Genomic DNA, 23,995 nt, shown 5'->3' on the forward strand with positions numbered 1-23,995 from the left:
CTCATTTCCTCACGCGACCCACAAAATAATTTTAGCAGCTGAGGTGAAAGTCCCTTGAAAGCATAGGTCATAGTTACATATGAGCAGAACGTTGGAGGCATGGGGACCCATCCCTCTGGGAGCAGGGAAGCTCTCCTGGGCCCCTTTCTGTCATCCAGGGGTGTGGCCCAGACCTCTGACTTGCTGGCTGGGGGGACACCACAGGTACCTTTGCGGTTATCAGCATCCTGGTGGGTAACATCTGTCTGCAGCTGGCCCCAGAGTCGAAATTCTGGGTCTTCAACAACGCCACCAATAAAAGCTACGTGGACACGGCTGCCATGGAGGCCGAGAGGCTGCACGTGTCAGCGACACTGGCCTGCCTGACTGCCATCATCCAGGTGAGGGGACAGCCACGTCCCTGTCAAGGGCCCAGCCTCAGGAGAGCATCTTTCCGTCCGGCCCCTGCCTCCACACCCCAGTTTTGACATTAAAGCTGATTCAGGGCTCTACCTCCTCCCACTTTCCCATTCCCAGGGCCACAAAAGACCCCAAAAAATCCGTGTCTCTCCTCACCTACCTCCAGCAGGTCCATAAATCCAGCATCTGCACCTGGTAAAACTGTCCTGAGTCCCAGACTGTCTGGAAGGCTCACGGTCTCTCCCCACCACGCTCTCCAGCGCCCGCCCCTCTGCCAGCACAGTCCTCCTATTTGTCTAACACCCCCATCCCCCTCCAGCCTCCTCTGCTCCAAGCCACAGCATCGCCCATACCACGCCAGCTGCACAAATTGCGAAGGCCTCTGCTAGGTTTTTTGTCTTAAGATTTTATTTATTTGAGAAAGAGAGATGAGCAGGGGGAGGAGCAGAGGGAGAGGGAGAAGCAGACTCCCCACTGAGCAGGGAGCCCCATGTGGGGCTAGATCCCACCGTGAACTGAGCCGAAGGCAGACGCTTCACCGTCCGAGCCACCCAGGTGCCCCTCTGCTAGGTTTCGCGAAGGGAAACATAGCGTGGTGGGACACAAGAGCAGGAAGCAACCTCAGACAACACCTTTAATTCGTCTGTTCATTCCGTTAATGCTTTTGGTTGCTTCGCTGTGCCAGGAGCTGGGCTAGGCCTTAGGGGAAAGATAAGTAGAGATGAGGCCCGGTTCCCCAGAGGCTCCCAGCCCAGCAGAGGAAGTAGCCATGTCAACAGATAAACTTGTAGGCCGTGAGATAAGCCGCATAATAGAGCTATGTTCAAATGGCTGTGGGAACACCAAAGAGAGAGTCAGGGAAGGCCTCACCTCAGAGAGGAGGTGACATTTGACCTGAGTCTTAAAGGATGAGTAGAGGTTGGCCAGGAACCAAATGAATGAGGCACAGAAGGACAGTCCAGACAGAGAGAATGCACCCCAAAGCATGGAGGCCTGCAAGTGTGAACTGACCAGGGAATGACAAGGCAAGAACTTTGGGGTGACTAGAGAGCAGGAGGCTTTTTGGGGGATGGGCCAGAGAAGGGACTGGAAACCGAGGCAGAGGCTAGACAATGAAGGCTGAGGTCTGTCCCCTGTGCAGTGGCTTTGGGTGGGATTGGCAGTTTATAAGAATCATTCAGGCCATAGAGAAGAGAGGTGGGAGGTGGATTAGAAAACTCAAAGCAGGGGGCCTGTCAGGAGACTCTGCAGAGGCCCGGGCAAGACTCTCGAGGGCCTAGACCTCCCCCTCCACAGAGAGGACCGCCGTTGGGGCCGACTTACGGATCATTAGGCCCGGAGCGTCAAAGGGCTTGGCAGTAGCCTGGCTGTGCGGGTGAGGGAGGATGACCCCCAAGTTTTTGGTTAGCCCACTGGGTGGATGGCAGTGTCTACTAAGACACTACTGAGAGAGGAAACCCTGGGGGAGGACCCAGTTCAGATAGGAAAACTGAAGCCAGAGAGAGGAAGCGACAAAGAGGCCTGTGCCCCAAAGCAGACTCGGGGTCTGCCGGCAGAGTAGAGGGCCAGACACGGTCATGAAGGGCTCATTTCCCTGGGGCTGCTGCATGGAACTCCAGCCTGGGCTTGGGCCCAGCAGATGTGGGCACTGCTAACCCTTCTCGGTCGTTCCCCCTCCCCCACCTCTCTCGTCTCAGATGGGCCTGGGCATCGTGCAGTTCGGCTTTGTGGCCATCTACCTCTCCGAGTCCTTCATCCGGGGCTTCATGACGGCAGCCGGCCTGCAGATCCTGATCTCCGTGCTCAAGTACATCTTTGGACTGACCATCCCTTCCTACGCAGGCCCGGGGTCCATTGTCTTTGTGAGTCTAGGAGCACACCCTGCCAATGGGGAGGGCCTCAAGCAGGCACAGAGTTGGGTTACTGTCTGAAGAAGTTGTGAGCTCCTCCTTACAAGATGTTCCCAAACAACAGCCCGTTGACCCATGGTTCAGAGAGGATTCTCAGGGGGTTCCCACTTTGGAAGGGAGGGCGAAACACATGACCTTGAGGGCGCACTGAGGTTCTCTATGGTTAATCCCTGCAGAAAAGGAGCTGTACACTCTCCACCAGTTCCCTGACATAGGGCCTCAACCACTCCTTACCCAGGAAGTCCTTCCTTATGTCTAATCTCCAACCCTCCTCCTTGAGTTCGAATTCTTTCTAGAGAAAGAGAGAAAGAGAATCCACATTCCAACCTGGCATGAGCTCCCAGGGTGCCCTTTGGGAGAGGGAGGTGGAAGATGGGGTGCTGCGGGTGACCAGGGTCTGAATTCTGCTTTGGTGTGCCTCCATGTGCGTTGATGACACCCTTCCACTGGGTTAGACACCCGAGGGTGGGGATGGTATGGGAAGAAGAGGTGGGAGCCCATGAGCATGATGCTATCTCCCCCAGACCTTCATTGACATTTGCAAAAACCTCCCCCACACCAACATCGCCTCGCTCATCTTCGCCCTCATCAGTGGCGTCTTCCTGGTGCTGGTGAAGGAACTCAATGCTCGCTACATGCACAGGATTCGCTTCCCCATCCCTACGGAGATGATTGTGGTAAGGACCCTGCCCCAGGCTGGGGTGTTGGGGGCCAGGCTGGAGAGGCCATGAGAAACGGAATCCAGCTCCAGCCAAACCCAAGGGAGCCCCTACCTGCCTTCACCTTGCCCTCCACTGGCAGATAGTAGAACAGGAGGTTGGGGGAATCCATTCCACCCTCCCTGTATGTGGCTCCCACTCTTCCTACTCCTTGGTCCCCTTCGAGGAGGCCAGGCAGTGGGATTTGGGGTCCCCAGAGAAAAGGGAGGCTTGGGAGTGACCCCTGCCCTGCCAATCCCCATTCTCCATTTTGGGGTTTGCAGGTGGTGGTGGCAACAGCTATCTCTGGGGGCTGTAAGATGCCCCAAAAGTATCACATGCAGATCGTGGGGGAGATCCAACATGGGTGAGTCCGGGAGGTCAAGACGCCTGCCCACCCCTACCAACACCCCTCCATGCAGGCCTGGGCTCAGAGACCCAGATGAGACAAGCTCTGTGAGAGAGCCCTGTCGACTCTGTGCACCGCCCGAGTGGGAGTGATCTCTGTTACTTATCACGGAAGACGGCCGTGCCATCAGCCAGGGTGGCTGTGCCACAGTGTGTCTTCACTGCCACACGCCCCCAACAGCCCCCTTACTGGATATCGCTAAAGCAAAGCCTCTCTGATCAGCCCTTCTCCGGCTCTCTGTCACCTTTCATGTGTTATCTCTTTCCCTCCACGTGGAGAGGAAGCTGTTAGCAGCAAAACAACCTTTATGGAGCTCCACTCTGTGCCAGGCACCGCGCGGGGCCCTGGCAGGGGAAGGGTGGTGCTTGTGCCGCGGGGCTAGAGGGGAGGGGGGAGGGGGAGAGGGCGGGGGGCGGGCAGGGTGGCTGTGGATCTGTGGCCTAGTGAGTCCAGGACCTGGGTGTGAACACACGAGCACCCCCCCCTTACGGGCTCTGGGACCTCAGAGGAGGGAGGCTCTACGTCTTGGTTTCTGCTTTGTCGATGGGAGTGATGGCAGCTGCCCCACAGCGTGGTACTGAGGACTCAGATGATGGGGGGGACGGGCGGGGGGGACGACTCCTGGCACAGTGGGGCCTTGCTGATCCGTGTGGGCTGGGGAAGGACTCGCCGTTCCTCTTCTCACACTTCTGGGCCCTGCCTCCTCTCCGGCTCCCTGGCAGCTTCCCCACCCCCGTGTTGCCTGTGGTTTCCCAGTGGAAGGACATGATGGGCACCGCCTTCTCACTGGCCATCGTGGGCTATGTCATCAACCTGGCCATGGGCCGGACCCTGGCCAGCAAGCACGGCTACGACGTGGATTCTAACCAGGTAGGTCTGGCCACTGCCAGCGAGGCCAAGCAGGAGGGCCAGGTCCCACAGGGGCCTGGCGAGAAGTACCACGCGGCTCTTCGGGCTGTGGTGAGGGAGGTGCCTACCAGTGAGGAGGGGCTCTGACCACAGGAGGCCGACTTCTGCTTGGTGGGGAGTCTGGCTCTCCAGCAGTAGGGTCATTCTCGAGTCCTAGGCCCAAGATCCAGCTTGCGTGGATAACTATGTTTGGTCTATACCTGCTGCCCACCCCCCACCTGCCCCAGCCTCTGATCCTGCCCCTGTCCCCACAGGAGATGATCGCCCTGGGCTGCAGCAACTTCTTTGGCTCTTTCTTTAAAATCCACGTCATTTGCTGTGCTCTCTCGGTCACTCTGGCTGTGGATGGAGCTGGAGGAAAATCCCAGGTGAGTGCTGTACCAGGGGAGTGGGGGGGAGGGGAATAAAACAGTTGCCCCAGAGAAGCCAGGGCACCTGCAAGCCAGGCCAGCTGCTTCTCCAACCTTCCTCTCCTCCCTTCAGTCTCCACTCCCCCAAAGGCATCTGTTGGAAATAAGTCAAGAACAAGAATTCACACTTATGCCCTGTTCCCAACTCTTTCTCTGAACAGGTGGCAAGCCTGTGTGTATCCCTGGTTGTGGTGATCACCATGCTGGTCCTGGGGTCCTACCTGTACCCTCTCCCCAAGGTAAGAGCCCAGCGGGAGAGCAGAGGCCAGAGGGAGACTCCAGGAGGGACCATCCCTAAGGGTTGCGTAACCTTCTACAAAGTGCCAACATGGTCACACTTTGTCCTAATCACAACCTGTGAAGTAGACAACACAGGTTTTACTTTTCTCGTTTTACAGGTGAGGGAAACTGAGGCTGAAAAAGTCTAAGTGATTTGTAGTGATACGGCTCATAAGTGCAGGGCTGGTGGCAAGCTCCAGCCTTCTGACCTGAGGGTCAACGCCCCCATCAGCGTTTACAAGTGCTTAGGAGTGCCTGACTAGGGAGGCCCTGGGACTGGGTGGTTTGCAGATGAGGGAAGAGGGGAGGGGCGGAGAAGGCCAGCATGCCCCCCCCCCTCCGGCCTAGCACCTGCACTCTCCAGCCCTGAGATGGAGTGCAGAGATTTGGGGGCTCTGCCAGAAGAGACATTCTGGAATTAGAGCTCTGTCCTGCCGGGAACCAGGGTCAGGGGTGTATAGGAAGGGGAGGAAGAAGGGGACACCTCGGGTGAGAAAGAACAATGTTCTGCTTCCCCAGTCTGTGCTCGGAGCACTGATAGCTGTCAACCTCAAGAACTCCCTCAAGCAACTCGCTGACCCCTACTACCTGTGGAAGAAGAGCAAGCTGGACTGTGTAGGTATCAGGGGGCCCCTGCCCTCTCCTCCACCCCCACGGCCCTGTCAGCTCTTTCTGTCGGTGACCCCTCAGCTCTGCTGCTCCCTAATTTGCAGAAGGAGCTGTTAAGAGCCCAGGTTTTGGAGTGAGACATCCTCTGTTCACATCCTGACTCCACTGCTCACTGGCTCTGTGGCTTGGCCCTAAATGACCAAGTCCCTTAACTTCTCTGAGTCTTGGCTTTCTCATCTGAGAAATGGGTATCCTATACTCTCTACCCGCCCAAGAGATAACACACATAAGGAGCATGTTGTCTGAATGGTGTCCTGGGTTCAGTAAAACTTAGTTATGATTCTTTTTCTGATTGGTAGTTCCAAAAAAAAGCAAAAAGAAATAGTTTTTAAAAACAACAGCAACAAAACCCCTGGAACCTAGAGCCCTCATACTAGGATCTTGAGGAAGTCGCCAGATTTCTCCGGAGTGCTATTTCCTCCTCTGTAATGGGGACAGCAGTCATGGCTTCATCACACACTGGTTCTGAGGATTAAATGAGATCATATGGGAAAGCACCGTGCAACCACGCAACGCTCAGCAAACATGACTGATTGTTATGATTCGTCACGGTCCCAGCGCCTCTCGCGTTAGACAATAGTATTAAGGCTACCAGGTACTGACGACTCTGACAACGATCCCCATTTAAGCTCCACCATAACTTATGAGACAGGATTTACTGACCTCCTTTCAAGATGATGAAACCAAGGGGTGCCTGGCTGCCTCAGTCGGAAGAGCGTGCAACTCTTGATCTCCAGGTCATGAGTTCGAGCCCCACGTTAGGTGTAGAGATGACTTAGATGAATAAAACTTAAAAAAAAAAAAAAAGATAATGAACCCAAGGCTCAGAGAGGTTAAGTAACTTGTCGAAGGCCACAGGGGCAGTAAGTGGTAGAGTCAGGATTGGAACCCACATCTTAGACTGGCAAACCTCTGCGTGGCACTGTCTCCTGGGGTTGCCTGCATGGTACCTGAGGAAAATCCTTAAAGCCACAGAAGTGAGTGGTCCATCTGGGGTCCCCCAGTGAGTGATGAGGATAGGGGAAAATAATGTTCCAATTCCCACCCCAAAGATCTGCTTTTATCACATCCCAGCAATCCCCCCGCCATGACAATAGTTCCTGAAATTTACATTGTGCTTTGGGCTCCCATCCGAACCTCACAGTTCTCTACAGGGCTGTGGGCAAATTTGTTTCCTTTAGAGAATTTGGGGGACTGTAAAGGACAATCAAAGGGGCAACTATCCAAACGGCATGCAATCCTGCCTCCCACCCACCCAACCAGACCCCAGGCCGTCAGGCTGGGAAGACCACCGAGCATGTTTCAGGGATACACAGCCTCCCACTGGTGGGGAAAGGGAGCTCATGTTTGTTGAGTGACCACTGGGTGCCCATCACCAAGCCAGGACCTTTAGGTGCCTTAGCTCTTTAACCCTTTCATGAAACGGGTATCATTACTCCCCTTTTGTGGGTCAGGCAACTTGGCTCACATCACTAGTAGGTGGGAGAATAAAACTTTGAACCCAGGCGTATCTGACGCTCGTGGGCTCAGCGTGTGCCATGCTGCCTCCCCGTGTGGCTGGGGTTGTCTACTAAAAACCAATCAAGCTTGCTCGACGCACTCAGTCTAGGGGGAATGTGCAAGCATACCAGAGCACCAGTACATAAGACGATGCCAAAATGCCATGACAAGGGGAGGGCGGGTCTGCGGTTGCGGAAACAGAATGGCCTTAGCTATTCCAGGAAGACGTCCCCAAAGAGGCAGCCTTCTCCCCAGGCCTGCTCTGATATCTCTCTCCTCACAGTGTGTCTGGGTGGTCAGCTTCCTCTCCTCGTTCTTCCTGAGCCTGCCCTACGGTGTGGCCGTGGGCGTCGCCTTCTCCGCCCTGGTTGTGGTCTTCCAGACTCAGTTGTGAGTAAACCCCCACACACAAAAGGCACAGCAGTGGGGCCCCGCGCCCAGGCTGGGCTGACTGACTGCCATACCCTGAAACCCCAGAGGAAGCTCTCATGGGCTCAGAGGGCTGGGGACCAAAGTAGGAGAGGAACAGGTGGGTAAGACCCCAAGTCTGTCCAAAGGCATTGCCAGTCCCCAGACCAAATGGGACCCTCCCCGGGGAAACACCAGGCCAGAGGACAGATGCCGTGTCCTTCCTATAAAAGGGTTAAGGGATGCAGGCCAGGGACACCAGAAGAAGAGGGTTTAGGCCAGGGCAGGAAGGATGCTCTATGTGAGAGAAGCCCTGGCTTCTCTTCTTGAGAACTCAGAACCAGGAGGTGGTGACTTCAGGACCACCTGAGCTTGTCACCTTGCATATCCCACCTCTTCTCTGTGCTGAGCCCCAGGCTGGGAGCTATGTCAAAGACCCGCCTGTCATCCTTCTAGTCATAGCCCAACCATAATGCCACCAGACGTATGTCTCCAGTGCAGAAAGACCAACACAACACTCCCAGGGAGGAGGAAGAGACCACGTCCCACCCTCCTTCTGCCCCAGCTCCCATCCCAGCATCCTTCCAGGCCCATTGGCTATTAGCATGCTCTTTTTTTTTTCCTTTCCTTTTTCATCCAGTCGAAATGGCTACACTTTGGCCCAGGTCATGGACACCGACATTTATGTTAATCCCAAGGCCTATAGTAGGGTAAGTATCCAAACTTATGACCTCCCTCTTTTGCATGCCCCCACCCCAAATAAAAGAGGATTTAAAAAAAAAGCCAATAAAGACATTTCTGCCACCTGAACTCAGTCTCCCTGTCCTAGGTCCAGGAAATCGAGGGTGTTAAGATTGTCACTTACTGCTCCCCTCTCTACTTTGCCAACTCAGAGATCTTCAGACAAAAAGTCATTGCTAAGGTAAGGTTCAGAACTCCGGTGACCAGAGGGGCTGAACAGAGAGTAACCGGAAGATGGGAGAAAGGGGGCTGGGAGGCAGGCCACCTTCAAAGAGGGTGGAGGTCCAAACTGCTATTGCTTCTCTCCCTGCAGACGGGTGTGGACCCCCAGAAAGTACTGCTGGCCAAGCAAAAATACCTCAGGAAGCAGGAGAAGGGGAGGCTGAGGCCCACACAGCAGAGGAAGTCTCTGTTCATGAAAACCAAGGTGAACTGACGCTAGGAGCAGCTTGACCTCACGGATCCTGCCCTCTGCGGCCCCACCTCACAGCACCCCTTGAGGCAAAGACATAAAGTCTCTACAGCCAGTGCCTGGTGCCCACTGAGCGTTCTTCTCCTTGGGAGGGGGGATGCCAGCTCCTGGGGGTAACCACTGAGCCCCCACGGTCCCTCCTCATTTTCTGGCTAAGACGGGATATGGCCCATAGGCTTATGAACAACCCCAAGTGGGGAGCAGCAGTGAATTTGCTGGGGCACCCACCCAGCTGAGATGTGAGGGTGGGAGTTCTGGGGAGAAGCCAGCACTTACGACACATGTAAAAAGGAGCACAGTTGTTTCCAAAGGCACTTTCTCCCACAGCAGAGTGGGCCGAGGATAGGTCCTGGAGGGGTCCTCCAACTTTGGTTTGTGGGAGACTGAGCACGCAGGCCCTGCCTCCCCCGCCCCCGTGGGGTTCTGGGACTTGTATTCACCACCACTATGTTCAGCTATTGACCCCCACCTGCACATTCCTTGCCCCCTGCCTCAACTCTAGCAAAGTGTGATTCAGTGTGATGATTCCCCGCCCCCACCCCCCCCCAGACTGTCTCCCTGCAGGAACTCCAGCAGGACTTTGAGAATGCCTCCCCGACGGACCCCAATAACAACCAGACCCCTGCTAACAGTGCCAGCGTCTCCTACATCACCTTCAGCCCTGACAGCTCCCCAGCGGCCCACTGTGAGCCACCAGCCTCCGCTGAGACCTCCAGTGAGCCCTGTGACATGCTGGCCAGCGTCCCACCCTTTGTCACCTTCCACACCATCATCCTCGATATGAGTGGGGTCAGCTTTGTGGACTTGATGGGCATCAAAGCCCTGGGCAAGGTGAGGCCCCAGGCAGAGGGAGTGCCAGGCCACCCTCCACCCCAACACCCTCACCCCTGCTCTCCTGCACTCCCTGTCCTTGGAGCCCTCATTTTGACAAGCTGAGAGAGGAAAGTCAAAAAGGAGCTTCCCTCAGACATGACCAGGACAGGCTGCTCTCTGCAAAGCAGGCCCAGACAGCCCAAGATGATGAACAGCTGGACAGGGGTACCGGAGAGATATTCACCATCCCATCTGCCTTAGTACCCTCTGGAGTGGAGGCCATCCCAAGCTCCTTCTCAGGCCACCAGGAACCCACCCCAGGGTCCTCTGAGTAGAGTCCAGCTTGGCCCTGGTTCATGGTCTGCTGTTCCTTCCCATCCTCACCCAGACACTCCAGCCTCAGTCAATTCCAGTCAACTGAGAAGAGAAGACCACAAAATATTAGTGCCCCACATTCTCAGGCCAAAGTGGCAGTCCATGGGACACCTTGAATAAAGGCATCCATCCCTCTGATAACTTTTCAGCAGCACCTCCGATGACAGGGAGTTGCAAGCCTCAGAGCTGGCTCAGATAGAGGCTGTCCGGGAAAACCGAGGCGCACAGACAGCATTTAGGCTGAGTCTCATACAGAGCCTTAGCCAGGTGCCCCGAAGGCCGCATCCCCAGCCCTGGGCCCAGCCTGCTGCCCTAGCTTGGACCCGGAGTCCGGGTGGGTGTCTGTCCTCCCTGCCACTTCTGCCTGAAGCCACAAAGTTGGGAAAGAGGGGGAACCTGGGAATCTAAGCTACTGAGAGAAAAGATCTGACCCCACAAGAAGGGGCCTGGTGTCTTTAAGTGCCCGCCTCATCAGCAAAGCCCCATTTCTGTCCTGCTTTCCAGAAAAGCCCACAGCCAACACTCCAGGGGGAAGTGGTGTGCTTTGCTGCTATTTTTATCTTTGGCTGCCAGGACTCTTGGGGTGGCTTATTTGTTTGGCTTCCCCTCTGAAGTGCTTTTTGTGAATCACTTTTGAGGCCCACTCAGAACATTCCTTTCCTTTTGTCTCCCTCCCCCAACCCCCCTCCCCCAACACTTCTAGCTGAGCTCCACCTACGGGAAGATCGGTGTGAAGGTGTTCTTGGTGAACATCCACGGTGAGAAGAGGAGCACGTCTGGAGGACCCAAAGGGGGGAGGAGGGGACGAACAGGTTGGCCACAGGCAGAATGGGAGGGTGGACGTGACAGCACCCAGATAATTCCCCCCAATTACTACCTGCTCATAAGTGCCTCAAGCACAAGTCAGAAGAAACTGTGGCCAGATTGTGCAAACACGCTAGGGGTCTCAATAACAGAGGGGGCAGGTGGGGGGGAGCGGGGGCGTGGAGTCCAAAGCCCAGCTACTAATTTGCCTGTATCCTTGGCCAAGTCACTTCTTGTCTAGGGATCAATTTCCACTTATGCCAAATTAGGGGGTTGACTGGATGAATTTGGGGATCCACTCCCAATCTGCAAGCCCATGAATGAGCACGAAGCACACACACACACTGTGGCTGTCTGGGAACACGCAGGCACGCCGTTTGCACACACGGTCTCCGAAGGGCGCCATACACAGTCCTGAAGGCATGTCCACAGAGCAGAAGACTTTCACATGGTCAGCAGGGAGGCAGTGCGGGACAGGGACACACAGACACATAGCAGGATGTGAAGGGGCACATACCCCCCACTACCTGCAGAGAGCCAGAGCCCTTCTGGGGGCTGGCCCAACTTCACAATTAGCCTGAGCAGGACCCAGGCTCTGTGGAACCTGCTCAGAGGGAAAATCTGCAATGGCCGTTAGAGTCAGTGGGCTCCTCCCTCACTGGGCAGTCCTCAGGAAATCATCTCTAGCGTCTGGTAAAAGGGTTCTGCCACACATTGGAGGTTGTGGGAAAGGTCTAGAGAAACAAGAGGAAGAACGAACCATCCAGGCATAGAACTGGCAGCAGCCTCCTTATGGACATTTTAGCCTTTCCCTCTCAATCCCCACAAAGTACTGCCTCTCTCAATCAAACTGCTTCCTTCTGCCTGAGTGGGAAGTTCAGCATCCTCAAGCTCATGTTGCCCTCTGCTGTCCAGAATTGATATTGCAAGGCCCATGCCTTGGTCTGGCCTTTGGATGCCCCAAAGAGCGCAGCCCTCAGTCCTCTCTCTCCCCTTCCTTCCCTCTCACCATCCTTCCCCCACCCCCAGCTCCAGACCACATGGCTGTTACCTGTCTGAAAGCCCTTTCCTCCTTCCAGCCCAGGTGTACAAGGACATCAGCCATGGCGGTGTCTTTGAAGATGGGTGTCTAGAGCGCAATCACGTCTTTCCCAGCATACATGATGCTGTCCTCTTTGCCCAGGCAAATGCCAGAGAAGTGGCCCCAGGACGTGACTTCCACGGGGTAAGGTCCCTGCATGTCGGGAATCCAAGGCCCTGGGGCACTGAAATGGCAGGAAGGGGGGCATAAGAAAGAACCCAGGAGAAGGTTTGGGTTCCACCACCAACTCTTGTCCTTTCACTTTTCTGAAACTGTCATTGCAGAGTTCCTTATCTGTAGAACGAGCACCCTAAATTAACATTACCTACCTCACAGCGTGTTTCTTTTGCTTCCATTTTAAGATTAACTGATAATTATGCCTGTCATGTCACTTGAAAGCACTTTGTATACTGTAGTATCTTTTAATATTAACTTCCAGGTCACACAAACACTCAAAGCATATTAGAGTATGCCCAGTATTCTGGCATTGTTCACCCGCCCTCCTCTTTCACTCGTTCTAGAAGAGGCTTTGGGCAAGGAAGCCTGCCCATTTTAATCTAGCAGAGCTCAGAGATTTTAGACTGGTGATGGATGAAGAGGCTGGATCCAAGTTTTGTCTCAGTTTCTTGACATTTAATTTGCTAGCTCACTAAGTGGCATGCAAATGAGCTACAAATCACAGTGTCTAGGACTCCAGAAAGTTGGGGAGGCAGAAAAACTCCACCCCACTGACTGGGGTCCCTGCCTGGGCCTCTCCAGCCACCCCCTGCTCCCAGGGTCCCTCCCAGCTCAGCCCCTGACCTTGGCCTCCCAAGACTCTGTGCCCTACACCTCCTTATATATAAAACCTTCCCTGCCTGGGTCATAAGAAAGGCTTTTCTGGCCCTGGAGCAACCATTTGCTCTTTGCTGTAAGGGACTGATGAAGGTGAAGCCATCTGTTCTAAGTGCTGAAAGACTGCCCAGGAAAACACAGGGCCCTGGTGCCTGCCCTCCACACTGAGAACAACTGTGCAGGAACAACAGGCCTTCTGGCTTCACAAGCCTTGTCCACAGAGCAAAAAGAGGGAGATTCTGGAAGAATCCTCACCATTTGTTACTGCACAAATGATGCTCAGTTACTATGGTTATATATCTAAAATAATTTTTATATATAGAATATATTTATATTTACATATTACAAAATACATTCATATATATAAATTATACACCCACACACCCCTTTCCAAAAACATGGTGAGATAGAAAGCCTGCAAAATGAGTTTGATTATCCTACTTCTACGGATGAAGAAACAGAGTCTCAGAGAAGGGAAAGGGATTCCCCAAGGTCAGGCAGCTAGCTAAGCGTCCTCATCAGCTCCCCTGCCTCTAAGATGCCCGCAGAGGAGGGCAGCCCCAGATGTACCCCTCTGCTGTAAGGGGGAAGGCCACCCCGTGCTACGTTTTGTGAAGTAGATGGAGGGAAGGGAAGAACAAGGAGTGAGTCATGTGGCAGAACACACGGTGCCCACCCGGAGGCTGCCATTTGCACCAGACCGTGTCGTTCGCTCATGGAGCTCATCCTGCACCCATTTCTCCCACTTCTAGGCTCCAGTGGACCCAGAGCTGTCCTTATATGATTTGGAGGAGGACAGCCCCAGCTACTGGGACTTAGAGCAGGTGAGCTGAGGGGTGGAGGGTATGGGGGGTTGGGGGGGGCCAGGAGCTGGAAGGAGATCCTTCCAAACCCAAGGTGTTCACTGGGCTCTCTCACCACCAAGCCAGAGCCATGATCTTGAAGGCCACGGTGTTTCTCTCTCATCTCTCTTGTATAGCAGATCCTACTTCCTCTCACTCCCTGAAAAACCACACAGTGGGGGTAAGGGAGAGACACTGGACGAGGTTCTCGAGAACTAACATCTTTTCTTAACTCTGCACAGCATCCACACTTGATCTTGGACGGACCATAACACACGGGGTCCCAGTGTCTATCACTGTAAAGTAGGGGAGGTGTGGGTGATACCTGGCCCCGTCTACCTCACAGGATCCGTGAGGGATTCACGGGTTCCTTCATTAATTCAACAGATATGGGAAGACTGCTTGCCTGGCATAGTTGCCGGGTGGGCATACAGCGTGAGACCCCTGCCCTCAAGAAACTTGTATTTGGGGACGGTCAGATGAATTCGAAGAACACACGTGTTATCGCCTACAGACAGCCTTTAAGTGCTCATGGCTGCGCCGATGTCCTGTCCCCACAGGGCCCTGTCGTCCTGACGGGCAAACTAGCACCACCCCACCGCCCTGAGTTACAAGAAACCCAGATGACTAGCTAGAGAGGAGTCTGGCTTCAGGCCTGGGAATCACATCTCACTTTGTACCGCTTGGCATTCCTTTCGGGCTCGAGTTCCATGTCCACCGAGCAGGTCTCTGGGGGTGCTGATGGCATGAGGGAGACATGAGGAAAGAGAGCCGGAGCTACAAAGATTTGGCAGACTGATCTCTGCACTCCTGTGGAATCTCCAGGACATTCCAGAAACCTTGGCTAGGCCCCCAAATAGCTTATCAGAGCAAGAAAGGACTTTACAGCTTGTCTGATCTCCACCCTCCTGTCAGCTAACAAAGAAAGTGAAGCCGGAAAGGAGGAGGGACACGGGGAGGTCACAGAGCCTACCAGAGGTGATTCTAAGTAGATTCCAAGCATTTTCTCTTGTCACCTCCGTACCTGTTCACCTCAGGCTGAGCCCGCCTCTCCCCTGTTGACACACACTCACACTCAGGAAGCTCTCTCTGGCCGGGGACTCGTGGGGTCACCTCATGGTTGCCGCCACTGTGACCTCGACAGGTCTAATGCTCTCCCTTCCCCTCCCCTATCCTTCCGTGGTCCTACAGGAGATGTTCGGGAGTATGTTTCACGCAGAGACCCTGACTGCCCTGTGAGGGCCCCGCCAGCCCCCCATGCTGCCGCCAGGGCACGAGGCATCTGGGACTCCCAAGAAGAATGAGCCTGGGGTCATGAAGAGCTTCGGGTAGAGGAGAGCACATCCACCAGGACCTCAGGACCCTCCCTTCCCTTCCCCTCACCCCTCCGCTTCCCCTGCCTCACTCCTGGCATCTCTAGAGCCAGCCACTTTCAGCAGCAAGGAGAGCCACATCTTCAGCCTCCTGCTGACGCTCAGGGCCCTGGCCAGAATGAGAAAGCCTACTGCTCGCCCTGCCGCACCCACACAGGCACAGCCGACGGCAGCTGACGGGACCCACTCCCCCCACAGACTGCTGCCTTTAAGAGTGAGCCGAGAACAGAAGGGAAAGGATGTCCCTGCTGACAGAGTGTGCAAAGGCCCTTGGGCCCGAACTGCTTGGTGTCAGATGGTGTCAAGCCATCACAGGACACGGGGATGAACTTGCTTAGGACCTGATGGCTTGCCCCCTCCAGCTGCCCCAACTCAGTCCCTGGCAGCTGTGTGTTCCTGGGACCCCATGCTCCTGACACCCCCGGATCTCGGTCTTGGTGACTGTGCCTCCCTTCTCCTTATCACAAGGCTGCTGGGTGCTCCACCGCTATTCGGCACTTCAAACTCTAGCCTGGGGGGTGGCCAGGGCCCTCGGGGCCTCCAGAGCTACCTCTCCAGGGGCAGCCCACCCACGTAGCTGCCACAGCCTCTGAAACATGAACTCTGCCCCCGGCCTTCAGGGGCTGCCCCCTTCCACTCGAGACACGCTGGGAATCCCAGAAGGACAGGGAGGGTAGCTACCAGAATCCTCCGGCAGCTTAGTAACAGATGCCAGTTATCCTGCATAACAGCTTTTGGGAATCCTTTCTTGTCCTAGAGACTTGGGGAGGGGGGTGCTAGGGACAACCAAGGGCCAGCTGGTGGGACCTGAGCCCTGACAGTCTCCCTGACTTCAGAAACGCCTCCCCCGCTTAGGAAGTCGGCTTTGTGCTTTTTTCACTTGGCAAAGAGCCAATGATTTTAACTCTCCCGTATCAGCTTGGAGCCTAGATCCTTCAGCCAGGCAGGGGAGAAAGCTACCCAAGGCCCAGCGGCATCCCCCAAGTGGGTGTAGAACACAGCAAAGGGCTGATCCAGACTGAGTCTTCCTCCACGGGCTTCCATAACAAACTCAGGACCTGAAGTCATCTTCTTCTAGGACAGATGGGAAGAGGGGTACGTTCTTCATGGATGTGAGGGGTTAATAGAGTAACCCTGCCGTTGACTTGAAAATAAATAGATGGCATGTGCAAGTATCTGGGGAAATTTCCATGGAAGTGCAACAGAAAACCTTTCGGTCTTCCCCTACTGCTCTCCCAAGCTCCTTCAACTCAGGGACCCTGCTCAACAGGTTGGGCTGGCCCAGCCTGAAAACAAAAACCCCAATTCCTAATTTCAGCCTGACCTGCGTTGTGTGTCTGTGTGTCGAGTGAGCCGGTCAGCTAGCAAGTCTTCTTAGAGTTAAAGGAGAGGGGCTGGCAAAGAGCCAACAGATTCTTGGCCTACAAGCATTGCTTCTCTGTGATTTCATTATGCCATGTGGCTGCCAATGGAACTCAAACTTGGAAGGTGGAAGACAATGTTATCTGGGATTCACTGTGCCCAGCACCCGAAGTGCCAAATTCCAGGAGGACAAGAACTTTAGCCAATGACAACTCATCCTCCCCTACTCCACCTCCTTCAAAGTCCAACTCGGGCCCAGGAGATAGGGGAAGGTCACAGAGCCTCAGGACATCCCGAGCAGAGGTGTCCTTTGAACCAAGTGTCCAGACAGTGGAGGTAAAATTGGAAACACATGGGGTAGAGGGAAACATTGAAAAAAACTCCACTGCTGGAAGACTTCGAAAAGAACACAAGCAAAGTCAAACAGACCGCGTTGCGGACATGACTGAGGCAGGAAAGGAGGGCAAGGTAGTGAAATAATCCAGAATTTCAATCCTTTTGAATGTTCTTAGTGATACTGACCTGTGACGATGGGATCCCTGGGGAAGCCCGGGACTCGCGATGTTTGTGTAATTTATTTAATTTAAACAGCATTCTCCTTTTGTTCATTTTGGTAATAAAGTGGTTTTGAAATGTGAACAAATGCATGTGTTTGGGTGGTTTGACGGCAAGACAGAGTAAGTCACCTCCAGAATAAGCGGGCTTCGCTTTGCACTGTCCTAGATGGAAACGAGCAGAGAGCCATTCACCAATACGGCGGAAGATTTCAGCACACTTCTCTCACTGTTGGTAAATCATATGGATGAAAAAAAATAGTGTGGTATGAAAGAGTTAAACAACAAAGAAAACAATCTTGTTCTGATGGACATGCGTTAAATTGTGCACACAACAACTAAAATGTGTGCTTCCTAAGTACACATGAAATATTTACAGCAGTTGATCACGTTCTAGGCTCTACATCATTCTCAACGAATTTTGAAGAACCACAGCAATGACCACAATGCATTGAAGCTAAAACTCAATGACAAAAAAACTTGCACGCAAAAAGGATGAGTTTTTTAAAAATACTTCTAAATAACTCAGAGTCAAAAAAGAGATCATATGGAAAATTGAAAACATTTAGACTTAAACAAGAATGCAAATACTACGTATTAAAACTGCAGGGAGGGGCACCTAGCTGCCTCAGTCAGTTAAGCATCTGCCTTCAGCTCAGGTCATGATCCCGGGGTCCTGGGATGGAGTCCCACTTTGGGCTCCTTGCTCAGCGGGGAGCCTGCTTCCCTCTCTGCCTGCCCCTCCCCCTGCTTGTGTGCGCTCCTCTCCCTCTCTCTCTCTCTCTCTCTCTCTCTCTGTGTCAAATAAATAAATAAAATCTTAAAAAAAAAAAAAACCCTGCAGGGAGGGGCACCTGGCTGGTTCAGTCAGTAAAGCATGCAACTCTTGATCTCCCAGTTGTGGGTTCGAGCCCCACAGTGGGTGTAGAGATTACTTAAAAATATGATCTTCAAAAACAGAAAAAAGTTGAAAATTAATGAACCAGTTGTTTGACCATGGTAGTTAGAAAAAGAAAACAAATAAACTCAAAGAAAGCAAAGGAAAAAAGATAGTAATGATAGTATAGCTAACATTTATTGAACGGTTACTATAAGCTATACACTCTTCCAAGAGCTTTACATGTATTAACTCAATTAATCCTCCCAAAAATGCTAAGGGGTACAGACTATTATTATCCCCATTTCATGGATGAGGAAACTGAGACTCAAAGTTTTTTTTTCTTTAAGAAAAGAAAGGTTTTAAGTAAGTTTCCCACTCAATACAACTCCATGAACATGAAGGAGCTTAAGATTTCAACCCAAGGGGTGCCTGGGTGGCTCAGTCATTAAGTGTCTGCCTTTGGCTCAGACTGTGATCCCAGGGTCCTGGGATTGGGGTCCTAGGATCAGGGTCCTAGGATGGAGCCCCGCGTCGGGCTCCCTGCTCAGCGGGAAACCTGCTTCTCCCTTTCCCACTCCCCCTGCTTGTGTTCCCTCTCTCGCTGTCAAATAAATAAATAAACAAATAAATAAATGTCACATATTTCAACCCAAGCAGTCCGGCTCCAGAGCTCAAGCTCTTAACTACTACAAAGTTGAAAACTTAAGCAAAATGAATAAATTGCTAATAAAATATAATTTACCAAAATCAAAAAAAAAGTAAAGTCTGAAGTCGGAAAGTCCTGTAACCATTAAGTAAAACAAAAAAAAAAAAAAACCAGACTCAGACTACTTTATTTTTTAGAATTGTTAGAAAAATATATTATGTTTCTGGTCCAATTATATACACACACACACACACACACATATTTTTTTTTTCAGAGAATGCTGAAAAAAAAAATGGGAGGGAAGTCATTCCTTTAATAGTTTAAATTCAGTAGAAATAAGTCTCTCTCCCTGTCTCTCTCTCTCTCTCTCTCTCTCTCCCTTTCTCTGTAAAAGTAATCCAAAGGTAGATAGGCCAGAGCTGGTATTGTCATGAGGCTCCCCAGGGACTCAGGCTACTTCCAGCTCAGCTCTCTGCCCTCCGTTGGTATAGAACTCACCATCATGGTCCAACATGGTTGCTAGAGTATAGCCATCACATCTGAGCTTGGAGGGCGGGATTAAAGAAGAACATTTCCATAAAAACAACTCCTCGAATCACATGCAACACTTCGGCTTATCTTCCATTCTCCAAATGTAGTCACATGGCAAAACCCAGCTGCCAGGGGCTGGGAAATGTGGTCTTGCAGCTGAATATCCGAATATTGAGCTCAAATTCAGGATTCTTGCTACTTAGAAAGAAGGGGAGTGGATACCGGGGTCCGCTAGAAATCTCTACCATTCTGTCTAATGAGATTCCTGAGGCTACCATACACTTGATACCAATTCCAAAAAAGGACATCATTAAAAAGGAAAAACTACAGGCCAAAATCAAATTCATAAACAGAGTTGCAAAAATCCTAAAGGAAAATCCAGCAGTGGGTTTATCTAAGTAATGGTTTTTCCCAGGATGGTTTACATTTTTAAAATTTATGAATGTGATTCACTACATTAACAGACTAAGGGAGAAACGTGTTCTGCCCGGTATGGAGACATATTTTAAAGCTATAATAATTAAGTTAGTCATATTAGCATAGAAATAAACAAAGAAACCAATGCAAAAAAATAGCCCAATTACAGGCCCTTTCACGTACGAAAACAGTAAAGGACAGAGCTGGCCCTGCAGATCTCTGAGGAAAGGGTAGACTATTTAAGGAATGGTGTTGGGAAAATTGGTTATCTAACTGGAAAAAAAATAAAATTGGACCCTGACCTTATGCCTTTTACAGAAAGTCAATTCCAGATGGATTAAGAACTTTACTGTAAACATTTAAACCTTTTAAAAGATAACAGATTGAAATATATTTATGACCTTGAACTAGAGACTTACTAAATAATAAACGGAAAGTACTTAATGATTTTTAAAAAACGATATATTCACCTACATGAAAATTAAGACCTTAGTTCATCAAAAGACCATAAAGTGAAAATACATGACACAAATGGATAGACTTATTTGCAACGGAAGTATAACTGACAAAAAAATATTAGTATTGCATATATAGAAACTCCTAAAAGCCAATAAGACAAATGACTCAAAAATGGGCAAAAGACAGAGATAGTCATTTCACTGGGAAACAAGCATGAGAAGATGCTCAAAGTCCTTATGAAACTGGAAGTACAAATTAATACCACAATGAGATATCATTTTCTAGCCACTAAATGGGCAAAATGAAGACCTCTGAAATGCCAAGCGCTGGTCAAAACATACAGACTATGAAGCAACAGGAACTCCGATACTAAGCACAGCTCACCGAGGGGATTATAAACTAGTTCAATCGCTTTGGAAAATAATTCAGCATTACCCTATAAAGCTGAACATTCACGTCAAGTACGACCCAACATTTCCACTCGTGGATATAAACCTCGGAGAATCTCTTTCCCCTGTGGCTCAGGACACGTGTACAGTAAGTATCTATGTATTTGCAGAATGCAGTGTCTTGCATGGTGAATGTGAACAGACTGCAGCTAGATGAAACTGTACGGACAAGTCCCGCAAACTCCTGGTAGAGCGAAAAAAGCAAAGACTATGAAAAGCATGCTGTCACTTTTATAAAAGCAAGCAAAACCAAACTCTCTCTTTCTCATAATCATATAGGTGGTAGAATGATTTAAAGCACACTCAGACACACCATTTCAGGGAGTGGTAACCTAGAGCAGGGAATGGAAGAGTAGAGGCCCTAGTGGACACAAACACCTTCAACATTATTGATCTTTGCAGAGGTGATCATGTTATTTGCTCTTTACGTTCATTGCATATACTGAGTATCAAATGTTACATGGTAAAAGAATTTAAAGAATATTTAAATTCAGGGAAATGTTTTTAATATAAGCTAAAGGAAAGAAACAAAATATAGGACTTTGTATATAATATGCATCTGTTTCACTTTAAAACAGTCACGCATCGGAAACACCTAAATTGAAGAGACTTTGGGCAGTGTCTCTACGTATTTGGGAGTTAGGAGTGTAGAAAGAGCACGGGGGTTGGAAGTATACAGAAAAAAAAGGAGTTTTTAAAACTCATTTGTGATCTACTAAAAGAGATTATATTAAACCAAATAAATATATTACTTCTCCCTCTTTCTTTGTCCTCTGAAATGACTGCAGTGGACGTCCTTATTAGTCATCCAAACCTCCCCCTCCCTCCGCCCTGTGTGATTTAATTGAACCCCTCCCTTGGGCAGTCGTTCCGATTTCAATCAGGGAAACAAAGACACATCTCCCAAGTGCATTTGGATCTTGTGTACTTACGGAGACTTTGAGAAAAATCCACAACCCAGTACCAGCGGTAAGTCACATAAAAGTGTCCCCAAAACACAGGTATGTCCTTTTCCTCCTCCCCATCTTGCTTGAACACTGAGTAACGCTCTCTTTAAGTGTGTCCCAAACCTGAACGGATTTCTGCCACCTAAGATCTTTCTAATGCATTACTTCAAAACTTTAATTTTGTCTCTATCGGTATGTCTTATTAGCATCTGAAAAACATATATACTCTGTTGGGAAACTAGTTTGTTAGGCCTTGAGAGTTTTGCGACAGTTCTTTTGCTATATGTCACATCGGTGACTCCTTTACGGCATGCTTTGATTACTGGACTTCAGGCCGTCTTGTTTTTGTATCATATTTACACAAAGTAAATTATTTTTTTCCACGTGTGCTATATGTCTGAGGTTTTGAAGTTTTTAATAAGAAGCGTGCCAGTATGAATATAAGCAGTTGATTTTAGTAACATTGGACTTTTATTTTTTTTAAGATTTTAGGGGCGCCTGGGTGGCTCAGTCGTTAAGCGTCTGCCTTCGACTCCCTGCTCATCCGGAAGCCTGCTTCTCCCTTTCCTCTGCACCTGCTTGTGTTCCCTCTCGCTCACTCTCTCTCTGTCAAATAAATAAAAATAAAATCTTAAAAAAAAAAAAAAACGATTTTACTTATTCAAATTCCAGAGAAAGAGAGAGAGAGCAGGGGAAGGAGGAGAGGGAGACGGACAAGCAGATTCCACACTGAGGGAGGAGCACAACACGGGGCTGATCCCAGGACCCCGAGATCATGACCTGACCCTAAAGCAAGAGGTGGATGCTTAATTCACTTAGCCACCCAGGCGCTCCAGTAACACTGCTCTGCACTTAAAGTTCATTAAGAGGTTTGAAGTACAGACATGTTCACTAGCAAAAAAAATAGTGGGGATGAGGGTCCGAATCGAGACCCAATTTCGGTAGGTCAAATGTCCAGACAAAGAAGAGCAATCAACTGACCTGGCCTATTTCAAGAACAGGGGGGATTTGGGGAGTGAGACCTCACACCTCTCATCCCCAGGTTCCATCCCTCTCTGAGCTTGTCCTTCTATCCCTACTCTCTGGCCTGTCGTCAGTGTTGTTTACTTATGCTATAAAGAGGAAAATGGGAGTAAGGGTCCTACACTTTGCGTAATGAAATACACTGGCAGTTTAACCACATTACTTGTGGGGTGATTTTCTTTCTTTGTGTTCAGAGTGACTTGGTTCTGATTCCTTACGTTGTTTTGTATGGAGCGGCACTTTATCTGTGTGTTAGCAGAACAGTTCCTCTATATCCTTTATCGTTTTTCCTTACTTGTGTCTCCTTTCTAAATTATGCATAGAGTTTTGTGTGTGTGTGAAATTAGAGCCTTTATTAATCTTGTAAAAAAATAAAAAAGACATAGACCTTATATGTGAGTATGTGAGGGCATAAAAAATGGTTGAATAACACATCAAAATATTATGAGGGAATATCTCTGGATAATGATTTTTGTTTTTCATATAAAAGGCAAAAGTTTAAAACTTTTAAAAGATGACACATCAAAATATGTGTATGACCTTGAAATAGAGAAAGATTTATTAAGCAAAACAAAAAGGACTAACCATGTAAGAAGCGTTGTTTTCTATATATTTTCTTGCATTCTCCAAATAATTCACAAGCGCCTAAATGTATATTTATTTTACAATCAGGGTCCTGGGATCCAGCCCCCAGTCCAGCTCTGCACTCAGCAGGCAGTCTGCTTTTCCCTCTATCTCTGTGATCTCTCTCACTGTCTCTCAAATAAATAAAAATCTTAAAAAAAAATTTTTTTGAAGTTTGGTAGAAATTAAGCCACTTTGTATTAAAAATTCTACCAATGTTCACATTTTTTTTTAAGATTTATTTATTTATTTTAGGGGAAGGACAGAGAGAGGGAGAGGGAGAATTCCAAGCAGATTCCCCAGTGAGTCTAGGGCTTGATCCCACAACCCTGAGATCATGACCCAAGCCAAAATCAAGAGTCAGATGCTTAACCAACTAAGCCACCCGGGCACCCCCAATGTTTACACTTTTAAAAACTCTTTTCAACTCTATTTTTAGTGTTCTAGATCTTAAGCTGGGTGGTGAATACAGAAATATTCATTATATTATTCTTTACACATTTCAGTATGTGTGAAATGTTTCATAATACTGTTTTTAGATTGCTTTTGAAAAGTATTTCAATACATGATTGTAGTTTTTTGTTTGGGATGATGGGGATGATGAGGATGAGGATGATGATGATGATGATGATTTTAAGTAGGATTCCCGAAAGGGAGCAGAGCACAACCTCTCTGAGCTTTGGCAGATACCAGGAGTGTGAATTTACAGCTCTGGGCATGAGTAGATATGCAGCCCTACTACTGATTTTTTTCTAGAGAATTCTAAAATATGTGACTAGTGGCAGATTAAATTGCATCAAGGGATATGAAAGGAATGTTTTCTTTTTTTTTTCTGGCTCCAATAAATCTAATTTTATTCTGTGTCCCAATTTTCTTTTTCTTTTTTCCAAAGTGATCCTTTACTCTAAACAGCTATTTACAAAATAACTATTTATAAAATTTCAGTTTATTAAATACAATAAAATTATTAAAACGCAATCTTTCTCAAAACCTTCAGTCTTTGCGTATTTGCCTAGAGTTGCAAAAATGCAGTGTTTACATTAATATCAAAAACACTTTCAACGAATTCCTAAACAGGAGCAAGCCCTCTGAACTGATCATTCAAAGCAAAATCTATAGATAGAGGAATACTGTTTGCATTTCAGATTAAATAAAGCCTCGGGCCGGAAAGCTCCCC

At 49.8% G+C, this 23,995-nt stretch overlaps 1 protein-coding gene across 2 annotated transcripts in view; it reads left to right on the forward strand.

Annotated features, from left to right (window-relative positions):
* SLC26A9 (solute carrier family 26 member 9) overlaps window positions 1-17,233 on the forward strand; it is a 28,543-nt gene extending 11,310 nt beyond the window's left edge. For both annotated transcript variants that reach the window (XM_045787889.2, XM_087856565.1), the window contains 17 exons: window positions 205-380; window positions 2,097-2,261; window positions 2,834-2,986; window positions 3,292-3,374; window positions 4,139-4,286; window positions 4,580-4,693; window positions 4,897-4,974; window positions 5,534-5,629; window positions 7,467-7,573; window positions 8,232-8,301; window positions 8,421-8,513; window positions 8,646-8,759; window positions 9,354-9,635; window positions 10,696-10,750; window positions 11,876-12,021; window positions 13,464-13,535; window positions 14,745-17,233. In XM_045787889.2, the coding sequence (XP_045643845.2) occupies window positions 205-380; window positions 2,097-2,261; window positions 2,834-2,986; window positions 3,292-3,374; window positions 4,139-4,286; window positions 4,580-4,693; window positions 4,897-4,974; window positions 5,534-5,629; window positions 7,467-7,573; window positions 8,232-8,301; window positions 8,421-8,513; window positions 8,646-8,759; window positions 9,354-9,635; window positions 10,696-10,750; window positions 11,876-12,021; window positions 13,464-13,535; window positions 14,745-14,792 (2,000 nt within the window). In that variant the 3' untranslated portion in view covers window positions 14,793-17,233. The remainder of the gene's footprint in view (window positions 1-204; window positions 381-2,096; window positions 2,262-2,833; window positions 2,987-3,291; window positions 3,375-4,138; window positions 4,287-4,579; window positions 4,694-4,896; window positions 4,975-5,533; window positions 5,630-7,466; window positions 7,574-8,231; window positions 8,302-8,420; window positions 8,514-8,645; window positions 8,760-9,353; window positions 9,636-10,695; window positions 10,751-11,875; window positions 12,022-13,463; window positions 13,536-14,744) is intronic.
* Window positions 17,234-23,995: the final 6,762 nt, after the last annotated feature.

This window comes from Ursus americanus, chromosome 2, assembly GCF_024610735.1.
Source record: "Ursus americanus isolate L20-20 chromosome 2, mUrsAme1.1.p, whole genome shotgun sequence".
NCBI classification, from domain to species: Eukaryota; Metazoa; Chordata; class Mammalia; order Carnivora; family Ursidae; genus Ursus; species Ursus americanus.